Here is a 15,102-nt window from a genome sequence, read left to right on the forward strand (position 1 = left end):
GTCTGTAATCATATGAGATACAATGGATAATATTGGATGCTCATTTTATGTTACTGGTTAGGAAAACATCATGATCTTTCTCATAAGTAGAATAAAGTTGCTTGCTAAGACGATATTCTGTACTATGTATTTGCTATTTAACCACAGGAATGTATTCAGATACAAAACTGGTATATTATTTTTTAAAGTTCCTTCTATATATCAAGATTGTCAAACACAAGGTTTAGCTATTTTACGGTTTCATGGAAGCTGCTCTGAAAATAGTCACATTATTGTGATAACTTCCAGCACAGAATATAATGTAATGCTGTGTACAGTACAAGTTGTAAATTATGTAATGGTTCATATGATCGGAATGTGAGTAGGCCATCTAGCTTCCTCCACAATTCCTATTGCATATTTGATAGAAAGGATGTTCGATTATACTTGCATTAAAGCTGAGAGTTGTACCGCTTACATAGCAAAGTCCCTTGGGTGAGATACAACAAAGATAGAATCCAAACTAACAGACATTGTTTTTCAGTAAGCCATATGCACAATGTGTATATGTGCATCCATCCACTTTAATTTTCAATTGAAATGATAAAATCCCCAAAGTAATTACAACTGAATATATATAACCACGTTTACAAGATTGGAAAGCACAAGATACAGGGGGAAGGGATCACGGACCGAAGCCACTAAACATGTGGGACTAACCGTTTGCGGTGTAGCAGCAAGAGTTTCCATTTCTTCATGTGTTAACCAGACATTTCCAGTGGACTAATCACATGACCCATAGAGACCCAACCAAATCCAATGACAGGAAAGCAGTAATAAAGAGGAGAGGTGGCAGATCATTAAGCAACAGGTATGTTTAAGGAGGCTAGCTTAAGCTCAAGCTACAGTTCCTTAAAATGATGCCAGAGCAGTTGCAAAACTATTATTTATCAGGCTGCTAAAATCTAGCTTTGTGGCTGAGGACTGACATTCCCGATCAGTTCAGGCGTGGGAAGGAGGTTATCTTAATAACTCTATACAAGATTCTGCTTAAAATAAGTATACAGGTATAATAAAACATTGCATTTTATCGCCTCCAACTTAAAACACTTTCTAGCATCGGCTTCCACAATATGTAGTGAACTCTTCACAGACTCAAAACAGCAAAATAAATCATTTCCAAAACAAAACATGGCACACAACTGAAATTCTTACTGAACCGTTGGAAAAGTTCATGTATCCAGTTACTAGTTTTAATCTTAGAGCAATGAGATTTGTTCCTACCGTTCGAGATGTTGGAGGTGCTGAAGGACTGGTTAGTGATACCATCTCCTGGATAGCTAGACGCAATTTTAACCTGTGGAGAGGGTTACTGATGCCAATCTCGCGCTGTATTTCTGTGTCTGATAAGGCCGACATAATAGCACCGCTTTTTACATTGGCTCTACACGCTGCCACATACCAAGCTGGCATTCCGACCCAAAGCTGGAAACAAAAACACAATCAGTATAATGCTCCGGGTAGAGATTGATGTACAAAAAATTACTTCACAAATTGACCAACCACAACTTAAAAATGTTATGCAGCCAATTTCAACCTAACTCACCAGGCGGAAAATCCAGATCATCGGTGGAACGCCCGTTTTACACTCTGACCAATATTTCATTGACTTCAATCGAGATTAAAATCGAGCGGGCCACAAAACCGATGGGCGGGTTAGATTAAAATTATCCCCCATGTCTCCCTGCAGTTGTGGTTTACAAAACCTTACTTTCTGTTGTAAGAGTTTTGTGTTAGCTCCCCACCACCCCCCCACCCAATATAAATGTGTGTGTCTACTTTTTGAATGAAACTTGTCTAAGTTTGGGGAGAATTTAAAAAAAAACGTAGTGAGTTATGCTGATCTGGAATGCACTGCATCAAAGGGTGGTGGAAACAGATTAAATAGTAACTTTCCAAGGGGAATTGGATATATACTTGAAAAGAAAAAAATTCTAGGCCTATGGGGAAAGGGCAAGGAAATAGAACTAATTGGATAACTCTTTCGAAGAGCCGGCACAGGCACAATGGGCAGAAAGGTCTCCTTCTGTGCTGCATCATTCTATGATTCTATGAAGTTTGCAATGTTGTAATTATATCCTTTGGCCAGTAGTGGCACTGTAGCACTTCAGTTTGGTACATGCCAACGCCTCAGCCTGTACCGTAGACCCACTAGGCTCCACCCAAATCTACATCTCTGCATCACCAATTGCCCTTAGTTTTGCTATTTAACTATAAGTAGCAATATAAAATCCAAGTATTATTTAAATTTGGGACAGAGTGTATGGACTTTAAAATGGGGACTGAACTATTGTCTGCACAACCTGGTCCAATTACACAGGACAGGTTAGATGCGGGTAGATTATTCCCGATGTTGAGGAAGTCCAGAACCAGGGGACACAGTCTTAGGATAAGGGGCAGGCTGTTTGGGACTGAGATGAGGAGAAACTTCTTCCCTCAGAGAGCTATTAACCTGTGGAATTCCCTACCGCAGAGATTTGTTGATGCCAGTTCATTGGATATATTCAAGCGGGAGTTAGATATGGCCCTTATGGCCAAGGGGATCAAGGGGTATGGAGAGAAAGCAGGAAAGGGGTACTGAGGGAATGATCAGCCATGATCTTATTGAATGGTGATGCGGGCTTGAAGGGCCAAATGGCCTACACCTGCACCTATTTTCTATGTTTCTATCTTCTCATTCCTCTTCACCTAAAGACCATGATTTGTTCTGTGATTGATCCTGTGTACTATAGAAAATTGACTAGTATTATGAAAAAACACAAGCTATATTTTTTATAACCCAAGTTGCATTAACCTTCCATTTAAAATCTGCAATCTCACCTCCAGCCATACGACTACAGTGGGCCCGTCCCATAGTGCAAAGGGTAGACCTTGTCTTCGTGCTTCTTCCAATAATTCCGTCCTAAAGTACAAATATCTTATTAACAAACCAGATTCATTTCAAATGAATAAAATTAAAAAGACTACCATTATTAATTTTCACCCGACACACTCAGGTCAAAATAAACAGTCTTGTAGTTTTACGACAGTTAGATTATGTTGTAAGAGTTTTAAAATACTTACTTAGTACATGCAGATAGAGAGCGTTAGACCAATAAAAACTTGCGACATGAAATATTCATGGGAAAGCATGAGCAAACATTGTTATTTTTTTTTAAAGCAAAAGACAGTTAGAGAAGTCAGGGAACTCATTCCTTTATGCAAGGAAGGTGTTGGTTACACAGTGAAGCTCCACACAGAAAAACACCATTTTAATTCACATTACCATTCACCAAATGGTATTTTCATTTTCAAAGAGTTCCAGTTATTGAGGTTATGATAAAGTACTAATATTACTCCACATCCCTGAAACTTCAACTTATATTTACATGGTGCTTCCCATACAAAAACATCTCAGAGTGCTTTATGAGGGGCTGGGGAGGGCGCAGGAGAGAAAAGATTTGGATATTGAGCAGGAAGTGAGGAACTTTGGGTTTGGAATTGAAAGTTGAGTGGAAGATGCATATTTTTAGGATGCATTTGAAAGCAGAGTGAGGCTCTAAGATAGAAATATTTAGGAAGACATTCTAGGGGACAGACACACAATGGTTGGAAGATTTGTCGATGCTGGAAGGGTTGAGGGGGCAAGGAACAAAGAATAATCCAGTCAGAGGAACAGCATGTGTTGGCCAGCAGATACGGCTGTAGATTTTAGAAGTCGAATTGGATAAAGCTATGAAGCAATTTGAAGACAAGAATCCTGGGCAGGCAAGGGGAATACTGATACTCTTTAGGCAACGGAGCTTGGTAACATCAAGGTGATGGGAGCGAGTATATTGTGCACGAGGAATTTTCTGGAGAAACAGGACTTCACTGCTGAGACTGTATTGCTTGTGGTGGTTAAGCCAGATCTGGCGATGAAGACTCAACTTCCAATATCACCACTTCCAGCATTAAATACAGGTCTTGATCCACAGGTACCTCCACAGAGCACAGTCAATAATGCCGCTTCACGACTGGCTGGCAGAGGCACAATTCTATGATGAGGTAGGACAGATACACAGCCATTTCTTCTCCCAACTAGCCTGGTGAAACTTAACCAATGGTGCCAACTCAGTCAGGGATTCAAACCTGCGATCCTCTGTTTGGAAGGCTGACATTATAAGTCTGGAACTCTTAAGATTGTTGGGTGAAGCTACAACATTTTAAATCTACACCCACTTTTTAAACCGTTTGCTATACTCTGTCCAAAACACATTTAATTAAAAATAATAATGTCCCTCTTGTTTACAAACTGGAACCCAATGGAAATATTCGCATTCCAAGTTATATTCCTGCATTCAACACATTCCAGAGAAAAACAAAGTTCCCTTTGCCATCAGACATTGACATAGAGCCAGAGAGCAAACCCAATGCATTCATGAAAGTTAATGATAAATGAACTTACCCTGATTTACTACTAAGGTCATGGAGTGAATAATAACATAAGAAGGGAAAGAAATGAAGAAAAAAAAATGCGTAAAACACTAATTTTAAATGAAAAGTAAAATGATTGGGGAAAGGAACGGATGTGGTGGGGGGGGGAGGGAAGGAAAGGGTATTGGGAGGAGCCAAGTTTCCTTCTCAGTTCATACATTGTTCAAAAGACATTGCTGGTGTGCATTTTAAACTTTGCCATTTGTGCAGTATGAACGATTTTAAATACCACTGCAGTTTAAAAAAATAATAATTGGTGTAATGGAGTCAAAATAGCCATGCACTTTTGTTACTACTTCAGAAAAAGTTTGAAAAGAAAACTTACTTCTTTTTCAACTTTCTATCTTTTTCTGCTTGGCCAAGTTTACTGAGTCCCAAGGTATCCTGAGGACAGGTTTCCATATCTGGTAGGCCAGCTATAAAGTTTAAAGTTAAATCATTATACCGTTCATGGGAGTAAATTATCTAACCTAGTTTCAAGTCAAATATTGTGAATTGGATTTTGAATTACATTTTATTTACCCCCCACCTGAATATAAAATATCAAAAATGTAACAACACTTTCAAAGGAGCTCAAGAGGAAGCTGCGAGAAGCCTGGACATCGAAAGCTCTGAATAGCTCACTGGGAGCAGAATGAAGGAAACTCAGCAGATGTATGTATGCATGTGGGCAGTTAGTGGTTGGGAGTCTAAAGGAATTCAGAAGGCTGTGTGAGATCCAAAAAGACAGGTGATTTTTATATGTGCATTTTTTTTTAAAAACAGTTGAAAGGAGAGAAAGTGTACATTATTTAAAAAAAATTATGATTGCTTGTTGTTAGCTCAATTAAGGTTCCAGTTGAAATTTCAGTGTTCAGAATACAAAATTAATAAGCCTAATGAATACCTATTAAAAATGATTTCAAAATATTAATTAAAATGTGATAAAATTTTATGCTGGTTCCACTTATTACCCAACCGTCCCCCATCTATTATGCAGGAAAGCAAAAAGTAATACACACCCCAACAGTTAACATTGAAAACATCATCCAGATATCAAATCACTCCACATTACACACAGCAATTACAAGTTATTGTCCCCAAAAGTATTAATGTGTGCAAGTAATATTAATGCAGACAAGAAAATTTCAATTCTGACATGCAAACACTTTTAATACTATTTTTTGCTAGCAAATGGTATTCAAGTACTTCAGCATATCAGGAAACAAAACGCCCCCAAAGATTATATTCACTAATTGCACAAGCTTGGAATTAAATAAAACCCATGCCAATTGCATTGCTCAAAAGCTAGTAGGAAAGGTCAGATCAAGTACAAGTACTTAAAAACCTGCTTCATTACATTTGTTTTCTACTATGCAAATAAATATGGGCTGCACTTTTTCTGGGGCTGATAAAACAAAATAGCACGAGGATAACGTCAGAGTACAGAATTTGAACTCAATCTTTTCTTCCAAAGAATGTACTTAAACCCATGTTGAGCTTTCTTTCTCACATTTGCTCAGTCATCAAGACTGCTTCCTTCCACCATTGCCACTTGCACTTCTCCCGCACTGTTGCTGAGACTCTGCTACATGCTTTTCTTACAAAGGTCAACTTCTCCTGATGCGCTGCTGGCTAGCCTTCCCACTCCCACAAGCTGCAAGTCATTTAGAATATCAGCTCAAAACCTTGCTCTTCCATATACCAATCCTTGCTAAGCTCCAGTGGATCCCTGTACAAATCAGTTTCAGGATCCTTATCTTCTCTTCTCTTCCAAATGGCTCCACAGCCTCGCCCCATCCTACCCAAGGGGTCCCTTCAGTGTTTCACTCTTTGGACACTAGTCTATCCTTTCTCCATTGGCAGCCGCTCTTTAAATTACCATGCCCCTGCCTTCTAGAACTTCATTTAGCCTCACCTCTTGCATCTTTGCTTTTAAAACCCAATTAAAGACATTTCTCTTCACCTCTCAACTCCACCCCCCCCAACCCCATTTCAATTCTTTCTTTCTTTCCTTCATTCTCCAATTTGTAAAGCACTTTAGGATGCCCTTCGGTCACGAAGAGAGCATTATAAATAGATTGCTATTACATAAGCTGCTGTAACTCAACATCTACGTACATGCAAGAGAATTTGTGTTGTTAGAGTGTTTTAATTCATCGTTATGAAATGACTCACAATAACCTACTTAAAAAGACCAGTCTTTGCAGACATTTACTATTGAACTTTCCTGATGTGATGAGTTTCTGACCTTGGTAGGGATACTAAATGCAGTACCAAATAAAATAATGGAAGTGCCCGCTCTGTCTATTACAATGAGAAGCCTGCTTCTCTACACTCATTAGTGTCAATTCACAAGTTTTCATTGCCTTCAGTAGGGGACACGAGTAAACAAAATGGCTTTTTAATTAAGGTTGAGCTCCCTCACAAATTAAAACAAATTAGCAAATGCAATGTTCACAAGCCAATTAAAAGAAAAAATAAAAAATCAATGCCTCAGATCACATTTTGAAATTCTAACAGTGCCGTGCACTTTAGATTTCTTCAACAGCACCTCCTAAATCCGCACCCTCTACCACTTAGAAGGACAAGGGCAGCAGGCGCATGGGACCACCACCACCTGCAAGCTCCCCTCCAAATCACACACCACCCTAACTTGGAAATATATCATTGTTCCTTCATTGTCAAAATCCTGGAACCCCCTCCCTAACAGTACTGTGGGAGTACCTTCACCACATGGACTGCAGTGGTTCAAGAGGGCAGCTCACCACTACCTTCTCAAGGGAAATTAGGGATGCCCACATCCCATGAACTGAATTTAAAAAAAATTCAGGAGTCCACACAACTCTATGGGTTAGATTTTCAACTTGCTGCCTGGGCATAAAGCTGGCCTTGGTGATGATTTTAATGGAAATGAAAATTGGGCAGTTTCTATAGTGTGCAATGCCAGGCAAAAAGTTAAAGGTTTATCCCAAGTGCAAATCAATGGATATTTCTAAATGGAGGTGTTATTAAAAACCAAAAAGTTTTACTAGCTAATGTCATTATTGTGCCCATGTTAGAAATGAGTTCACAGTGTTGAGTCAAGGCAACATACAGAATTAGGTCCAATTGAGGCCTCAAGTTATTCAGGTGACCCTGAAGATTAAAATCGCAGGGATAACTAATTTTATTGAAGAAATTCTGCTTTGGAAAACAATTGTTTTAAATTTTAAAAACTACAGATTTGTGGCAGGTGTGTTAAAACGCTTTGAACTTATTGCATATAATGAACTCGCTTTCAGACTGACAGATGAACTAAAAACCAGCTATTGTTTAATTTCCACAAATGTTTTCGGCAATCAACTCATCAGATTGTGTAAAATTGTAATAATCTGGAATGGGACTAAGAGCTTCTTAAACATTTTTGTTCAAGGTGAGGAGAGGGATTCTAGAATCATGCTTTGTATGATTTCTGAAATAAGCGCTCACTAGTTTTCCTTTTTTTTTTATAAAGTCAAAGCTGCTCATTGGGTACAGACTAGCAAAAATAGCAGCTTACGCTTTAAACCATGCTATGTCTTTTTATTTGACCCCCATTTCCAAAAAGGTTCCCCATCTTGGTAAAACCTGAAGGTGGTCAAACTACCACATGATGAACATCAGTAGTTATTAACTCAGCTCTCAAAATTAACTGAACTATATGGCTATTTTTACAACAAAGCTTTCATGCCAAGTCTACGACCAACGTGCACTCAAAAATTAAACACAAAAAGCAATCCAAAATTCAAATCAAATCAAAACATCAATCAAGAACACCAGAGTGGAGGTGCAACCTGAACTTGGAAAGGTAGCAAGGAAAGTGGGCTAAGATTGATGGACAGTCATTTGGTCAAAGAGAAAGAAGAAAGTAGAACATGAACAAATTAGGTGAATGTAGGGACAAAATCTCGTAGGACTTCAGATACATAGGGGTTAAAAGCAAATTATAGTCAACAAAATATAAATTTAATGACAAAAAAGTAAACTTAAAACTTATTCCAAAGTTTACTTATTGACTTCCAAACCAACCTTGCCCTGTGGGATCTTTGCTGGACTGTCCAAGCCGACCTTTTTCTTTCTTACCAAACAGGCGCCCAATAGAAGACTTTATACTTTTCTTTTTGGGGGCTTTATGAAGAGAATCTTGGCTGCTGTTGCTGCTACTGGGGTTGCTGACTTGGCCATCTTGTGACCCAGTTGAACTGTGTGTGTGTATACACATACACATTTGTATATAAAAAAAGTATTTAAGTTAGGAAAGTAAAAAGAGAGAATTAGTGTTTGTACCTGTGTGTTCAAACATACAACAGCAAGAACAGTAACCTAACTCAATTTAAGCTGCATCATCAATCTAAAAACGTAGAAGCAAATTTCAAGCAGTCTGGATTCAAAATTGCCGGACTAGAGAAATTCACAATTAAAAGCTTTACTTTCAATCAAGAAAGACAATTCTGTATTCCACAAAATTTCACTCGAGCTTCCAGGACCCACAACAGTATTTTATCAATAAGGCACCCAAAATCTGAGCACCGGACCAAACACATTCAGCCTTCAGTAAGGTTATCAGCATCGAGATTCTATCACAAAAATGATAGACATACTCTTATCCAAAACAGCAATTTTTCAAATCTACATTAGGCAATTTTCTAAAACAAATCACTCCTCCCTACGATTTCAAATAATGAATGCAATATTAGGCAGACATTATTCCAAATTGGTGAGTTTATTCAAAAAATATAAATTAAGTGAATTTGCAGACAGCAAATACCATTCTGGCAACTGAATGTGACTTTCAAGTAAAACATGCCAGTGTTTTAAATACATTTCTAGCGAAGGTTCTAAAATTAGCTTTGATTGCCCATCCAATGCTGTGCTAACCAATTCTCTTGACAATTAAATACCCTACTCAGTATTATGTGTTTGAATGTAATCAGTTATATGACAACTTCCTGGTTAAATGACTTCCTGGTTAAGTGGCTTCACGTCAACATTTTGCCAAAATCAGTTTGTAACAAATGTCTGTCAACTGCTCACCTAGTCAAAGATCAAAATACATTTCTACATTAGTTTTTGTTGCTAAAATGCCACGAATATCCCAATATCCAGATTGATCATCAGATCTGTTTAGAATATTGTACCGTATTTCTGTAGATTAGCTCACCGACTAAGCAAAGAAATGTAGATGGGAAAGCAAATAGTTGCATGAATTACATCTATTTGGAAAATTGTTTCACCTTCTTATGTCCCGAATGTCCTCCTGACTGATGGTATGACCGGCACCTTGGTTAACCCTGTCCAATCGAATGGACCTTGGTGTGGAGGGTGGTGAGATTTCACACTTTATCGTTGTTTTGTCTTCCCTCGCGTCCTCTTTTGATATCTGAGATTATAGAAGTTGTTGTAAATGAGTTAAAAAAAAAGTCAATTAATACAGAACTGGATTCACAAAAAGCTGACACCATTACATAAGCCAAACATTACATTAGGGTCACATTGATCTCACAGGCACAAAGGAGCTTACATCAACAAACCGATACTGGTACAGAATTATCATGGCACAGGAAGCTGCATCAATACTTTACAAATGAAGAGTAAATTTTAAATAAAAGTACAGGATTCTAACATTGGATTTTTGGAAAGAACTAGACAATGCAAGAGCTCTCATTTCAAATTTATTAACCAATCTACATAACTTTGCAGGTTTATAAACAAAATGAAAAGTAGCAAAAGCCACAAACAAAAGAGCAGAAAAATCCATGGTGTCAAGTGAAGCAGATGTATTGTTAGGAAAGAAAAAGATAAGCAAGCACCAATCTTTCTTTCTTTGTATAATGGGACAACCGTACAGCATTCTGAAGTCCTGCAGACTACAACCATGGATGTGGTTTTGACTTTCATGTAGGTTACAAGTGTGAACATAAAAGTTGGGTTATGTTTTCTTTGCACAATTTATCCCCAACTCACAACTCTGCAATGACTCACAACTCTACCTCCAGATGGGACGTCCAAGTCGATTTTTCCCCATGGAGAAAACACCATAGCTTCCACCCAACATGGCTTGGATCAAAAATGAACAAAATGAGGATCAAACCCTCTGAGCATTAAACACTTAGCCCCACTATCTTCTCAGTTCAGGTACTGTGCGAACTAATTTATTAGAATATTGAGTATGTTAAAGTAAGTAGTTGCAGACATTAAAAAAACATTTTCTGGGTAAATTTTTAAGAAATGTATTCATGGGATGAGGGCATCACTGGCAAGGCCAGTATTTATTGCCCATCCCTAATTGCCCTTGAGAAGGTGGTGGTGGTGAGCCACCTTATACAACTAAATGGCTTGCTAAGCCATTTCAGAGGGCAGTTAAGAGTCAATCACATTGCTAAAGCTTACATCAGTTTAACTTGTTACCTACATAATATTCTTTACTCACGGACAATGTGATACCTATGGTTGCTGCCCGTGGGGCTTTACAGTGCTCTGCAGCTTTCCTCTGACAAACAAAGTCAGCATGGTACTTTACTGACATATCCTACACCTGAGGCGATCAAAGGGTTTAAGATTCTCTGTGCTGGGAGAATCTGGGTTGGTGTCCCTAACTGTTCGTCAATCTTCACTAAAGACTGCAATAGGAAATTATGGACCTGGCACAGGGGTTGGGGAGGAAAGACTGTGAGCAATCCTTTAAAATAATTTAGTGTTATTCATTCTGATGGCACCAACAGAAGTTATCACAGAGAGGAGAGGCACAGAAATCTGCAAACCCTTGCCTTGGGGAATCTCTGAAGTAGGCTCGTCATAGCACTACAAGATAGCCATCCTCCATACCAAAGCCACCCTAGTGTTGAATTCAGAGGTCTTGTGGTGAATAAGGTCAAACCTTCCAACTTTAAGAATAGTAGGAATGGTGATAAGTGAATTTTGATTTTGTGCAATATTAGCTGCTTCACTTGTACTTTAAAGAGACATTACACAAATATTCTGGACTAGGATTTGGGGGGGGGGGGGCGCTGGGAATAAAAGGAATATACCACATTACTCAGCAGGGAGATGCTACTGTTGCAGTGACTGAAATGCAGATTACCATAATGTGTCTCATACAACAACCTGATGCCAGGTAATCAAAGTTTTATACATTTTTATACATTTACCTTCCTACGGTGCTTCCTTAAATCACTAGGCTGACAGACACATGCAAAGAAAAGAGAGAGTAGTTAAGGTTAAAAAACAGATTTAAAAGATTACACAAGATGTAGCTGCATCAGAAATCACACAAGCAACAGAGAAACAGGGAAGGCTGGGTAGATTTTTTTTGGAACAGTATAAATTTTATTCATTTCAAAAAGGTTTGCGTTTGTTGAGACCAAGCGTTTTTGATGATTACAGATGAAGTCTTCAAAAGGATTAAACTCACATTCTTTACGAAAATTGAGCAGCTACAGCTAGCTATCTACTGTATATGGGCTATATTAACTCTTCATGAATTACACTTGTTGCAAAGCAGCTAATGGTTACCCTTCAGTCGTGGTTTAGCTGTCAACATTGAAAACCACAGGGTAATACAGAAGTCAATTTGTACAGCTGTGTTATATATTTCCAGGTCTATCTAGAGATATTTTAGACTAGTTTCCCCAACATGGCTTAACTGGAAATTTATATTCTGTGTTGATATAATATGTACATTAGTTGGCTTCATCTGACACATCACGCATCTCAAGTAGTCAACCTGTTTGGCCATTAAATTATTCATCTTGTTTGAGCAACATTTATTACATTTTGCTGCTAACAGTTTAGTACAATCTAATACAGTTGTTGCACATTTCTCCACTTTCCAAAGGATAGCTCTTACATTTTAGTAAAGAACTAGATGGACAAGAAATAAATCATCTGTTTGCAGGTCATACCAAGGGATAACTACGTCACCTGATGCAAAGTTCTGCATAGGCAAAATACAGGCAACCAATAGCTGCGATGCAACCATCAAATTGAATAAGCTAAAAGAATCCTTTTGCTTTTTCAGAATGGCTATGCGATGAAACTGAGCGATGATAATGTGATGTGTAAAAAAAAAAGTTTGATGAGAATCAGAGCATTGGATAAGGAAAGAATGCTGGAACAGACTAAAATTGCCATGGAAAAAAGGGAGGAACGGAGTTCAGATTAAACAAAGAAGGAACAAGAAAATGGCGACATGAGAAATAACACATTACGCCACCAAAAGCTGAAGTGAAAGCTGCACTTAAATACGATACTGTAGTGTATTAATCAAATAATGAATCTACAGCTCTGAAAGACAACCAGACTCACCTGAAAGCAAGCACTTCATAAAGTTACTTAACATTATCCAGACAGTTCTTGTGGTAACTCTGCCTGAAAACAATCTTGCACTGAAAGCTGCAAAGCTCAACTTTAATTCCATCCACCAGAGACCGCACAGAAAGAAAATAAAGGAGGCATTTGCAATGTTTAATCATATGTGCCACATGGCCCAAAGAATACTTTTAGTTCCATGTATTTCATACGAGTTTCTACAATTTATGAGATGCTGCTTTCTGGCCCACTTATATTCATGGTAACATACAGAGTGAAAGCCATGAGAATAATTGACGGACGTTTTAAAGGCAGAAGGAGAGTCTTGGCTACATACCAAACCAAATAAATAATCATTACATGTCCCCAGGGGAATGTAGTATTCTGCATCAGTGGTGGTGGCATATAGCCATCAGGTGTGGCCTTAAAATCCTTATTATTGTCAGTATCAACAGTAATCTCGACAATAAAAAGATATGAATATTGGCCTTGAAATTGTTGTGTGTATACACAAGTTCGGGATTTCTGCATCTGGAACTTGCAGTCCGTCAACGACAAGCCATCCATGGGGGCCATGAAAAAGCAATCGCTAGCACAGAGTGGGGCTATTTGACCACCGACTGGCCAGCAATTGCCCACCTAGGTTTTATGGTTGATGCAAACGGGTACAGGGCCTGTTTGCATCAGCGTAAGGGGATAGCTATGCCATTAATGAAACATTTTCATATTGTAAATTATGCACGTACAGTGTATGAAATAAGTTTATGCAAATATTGGCCTGGATTACAGTTTTAATGATGTCTAAAATTAGCAAAAAATTTAATCGAGGTTGGTGGAATGAAGGTCATTATGAATAAAATTCCAATTCAGGAAAATTGTAATTGCATTTGATTTCAGGATTTCATTACATCTCATTAGGGGATTCCCTTCGAAAATGAATCAAGTGGAATTCTGCTTTGTGATTGGAGGACCAGATCCACGTGATCCCAGGTATGCTCTGCACCACCTGCGTTCCTGGGATCCGTGGGCCATTACTCGCTGCCACCAGGTCGATTCGCAACCTACAGCGATTCCCACATCCCAGGGACAAATTTTTTTAAACATGATTTTGTGGGTCGGAGGTGTACTCCGGAGATACGCCTCCGACCGCAATTTCAGGGCCAATATATTTGGTTATCAACAAAGTACTTGGTATAACTGGAATCACATGCCAATGATTAAAACAGATGTGTCGCTCAATATTTGGTGAAGTTGAGCACTGCTCACATCTTCACCGCTTTCTACTTCCACAAACAACACATGCTAAGGTTAAGGCCTGGGAAATAAGGCGAGACAAAGTACTAAATGTTCGTGATCAACTATTTCTTCTCGCAGTATTAAGAGCTCTAAAGTTAAGATTAGTCACCAGTAAGATTTTGGAGTCTCCCTGTTCCCTGTTGCCCATCATTCTTCCTTCACAAGATACATAAAAGTTAAATATATTGCAGTTCAAATTCATCAGTAAGGATTTTGCTCAAGTTCTTATTTTTAGTAATGTCATCTTCAGAGTGACAAGACAGACATACTGACAAACATGGAAATACGTACACGCTCTAGCTCAACATTCTAAAATACATGAACCTTGGTTAAAGTTATCTCAAAATCACAGGGTGGTAATATTGGGCTAAAATTAATGTTCACCATAATTCTAACTGAATCACTTAAAATCATGATGATGTTTTTAGAAAGGTCTATATTCAACTTGCCTGCGTAGGGTACATAAAAAAAAAATCCACCAATTTTCTTTAATTCCCTTAACTTGCAATCATTGTAAACCAAAACACTGCTAATGCACATTCATCAATAGTAGATATTCTGACTGCACGGAGCAATTTCAATGTTAGTATGTGACCACGTGCTTTACAAAGGACCACTGCTAATGATAAAGATATTGCTACCGTACAATACAAAGCTTTTAAACTTACCAGGGTCATGACACCTAGCCTGTCAATCTCATGAGCAGGGTTTCGAGGGGTTCGTCTGGGCGTGGAGTGTCCACTACCAGGTGGAGAGGAACTGGCAAGGGATGAACCAGTAAATGATGCAGGGAGTGTACCCCCTCTGTACCGACAAAGATTCAGACCATCAAGGCTACCACTGCCCACTCGACTCTCGATTTCTTCTGCCCTCTGCTGTGTTGACTCCTTTTCTTCTTGGATCAGCCTGCAAAATAATTTGGTAAAAACTTAGATCCCTTTTTCATTTTCTCTCTCCAATAAATTAATCTTAGTACAAAATAACAAATGAGAAGATTCCAAATTT

General features: G+C 38.5%; 1 protein-coding gene across 5 annotated transcripts in view; it reads right to left on the minus strand.

Moving 5' to 3' along the window:
• The window catches only part of LOC139258367 (liprin-alpha-1-like), a 73,795-nt gene that overhangs the window by 27,518 nt on the left and 31,175 nt on the right, over positions 1 to 15,102 (minus strand). For all 5 annotated transcript variants that reach the window (XM_070874747.1, XM_070874744.1, XM_070874743.1 and 2 more), the window contains 7 exons: positions 14,766 to 15,003; positions 11,643 to 11,672; positions 9,729 to 9,874; positions 8,524 to 8,696; positions 4,820 to 4,910; positions 2,860 to 2,941; positions 1,264 to 1,464 (listed from right to left, as the gene is read on the minus strand). In XM_070874747.1, coding sequence (XP_070730848.1) covers positions 1,264 to 1,464; positions 2,860 to 2,941; positions 4,820 to 4,910; positions 8,524 to 8,696; positions 9,729 to 9,874; positions 11,643 to 11,672; positions 14,766 to 15,003 — 961 coding nt within the window. The remainder of the gene's footprint in view (positions 1 to 1,263; positions 1,465 to 2,859; positions 2,942 to 4,819; positions 4,911 to 8,523; positions 8,697 to 9,728; positions 9,875 to 11,642; positions 11,673 to 14,765; positions 15,004 to 15,102) is intronic.

The sequence above is a fragment of the Pristiophorus japonicus genome, unplaced genomic scaffold, assembly GCF_044704955.1.
Source record: "Pristiophorus japonicus isolate sPriJap1 unplaced genomic scaffold, sPriJap1.hap1 HAP1_SCAFFOLD_947, whole genome shotgun sequence".
Taxonomy (NCBI): Eukaryota; Metazoa; Chordata; class Chondrichthyes; family Pristiophoridae; genus Pristiophorus; species Pristiophorus japonicus.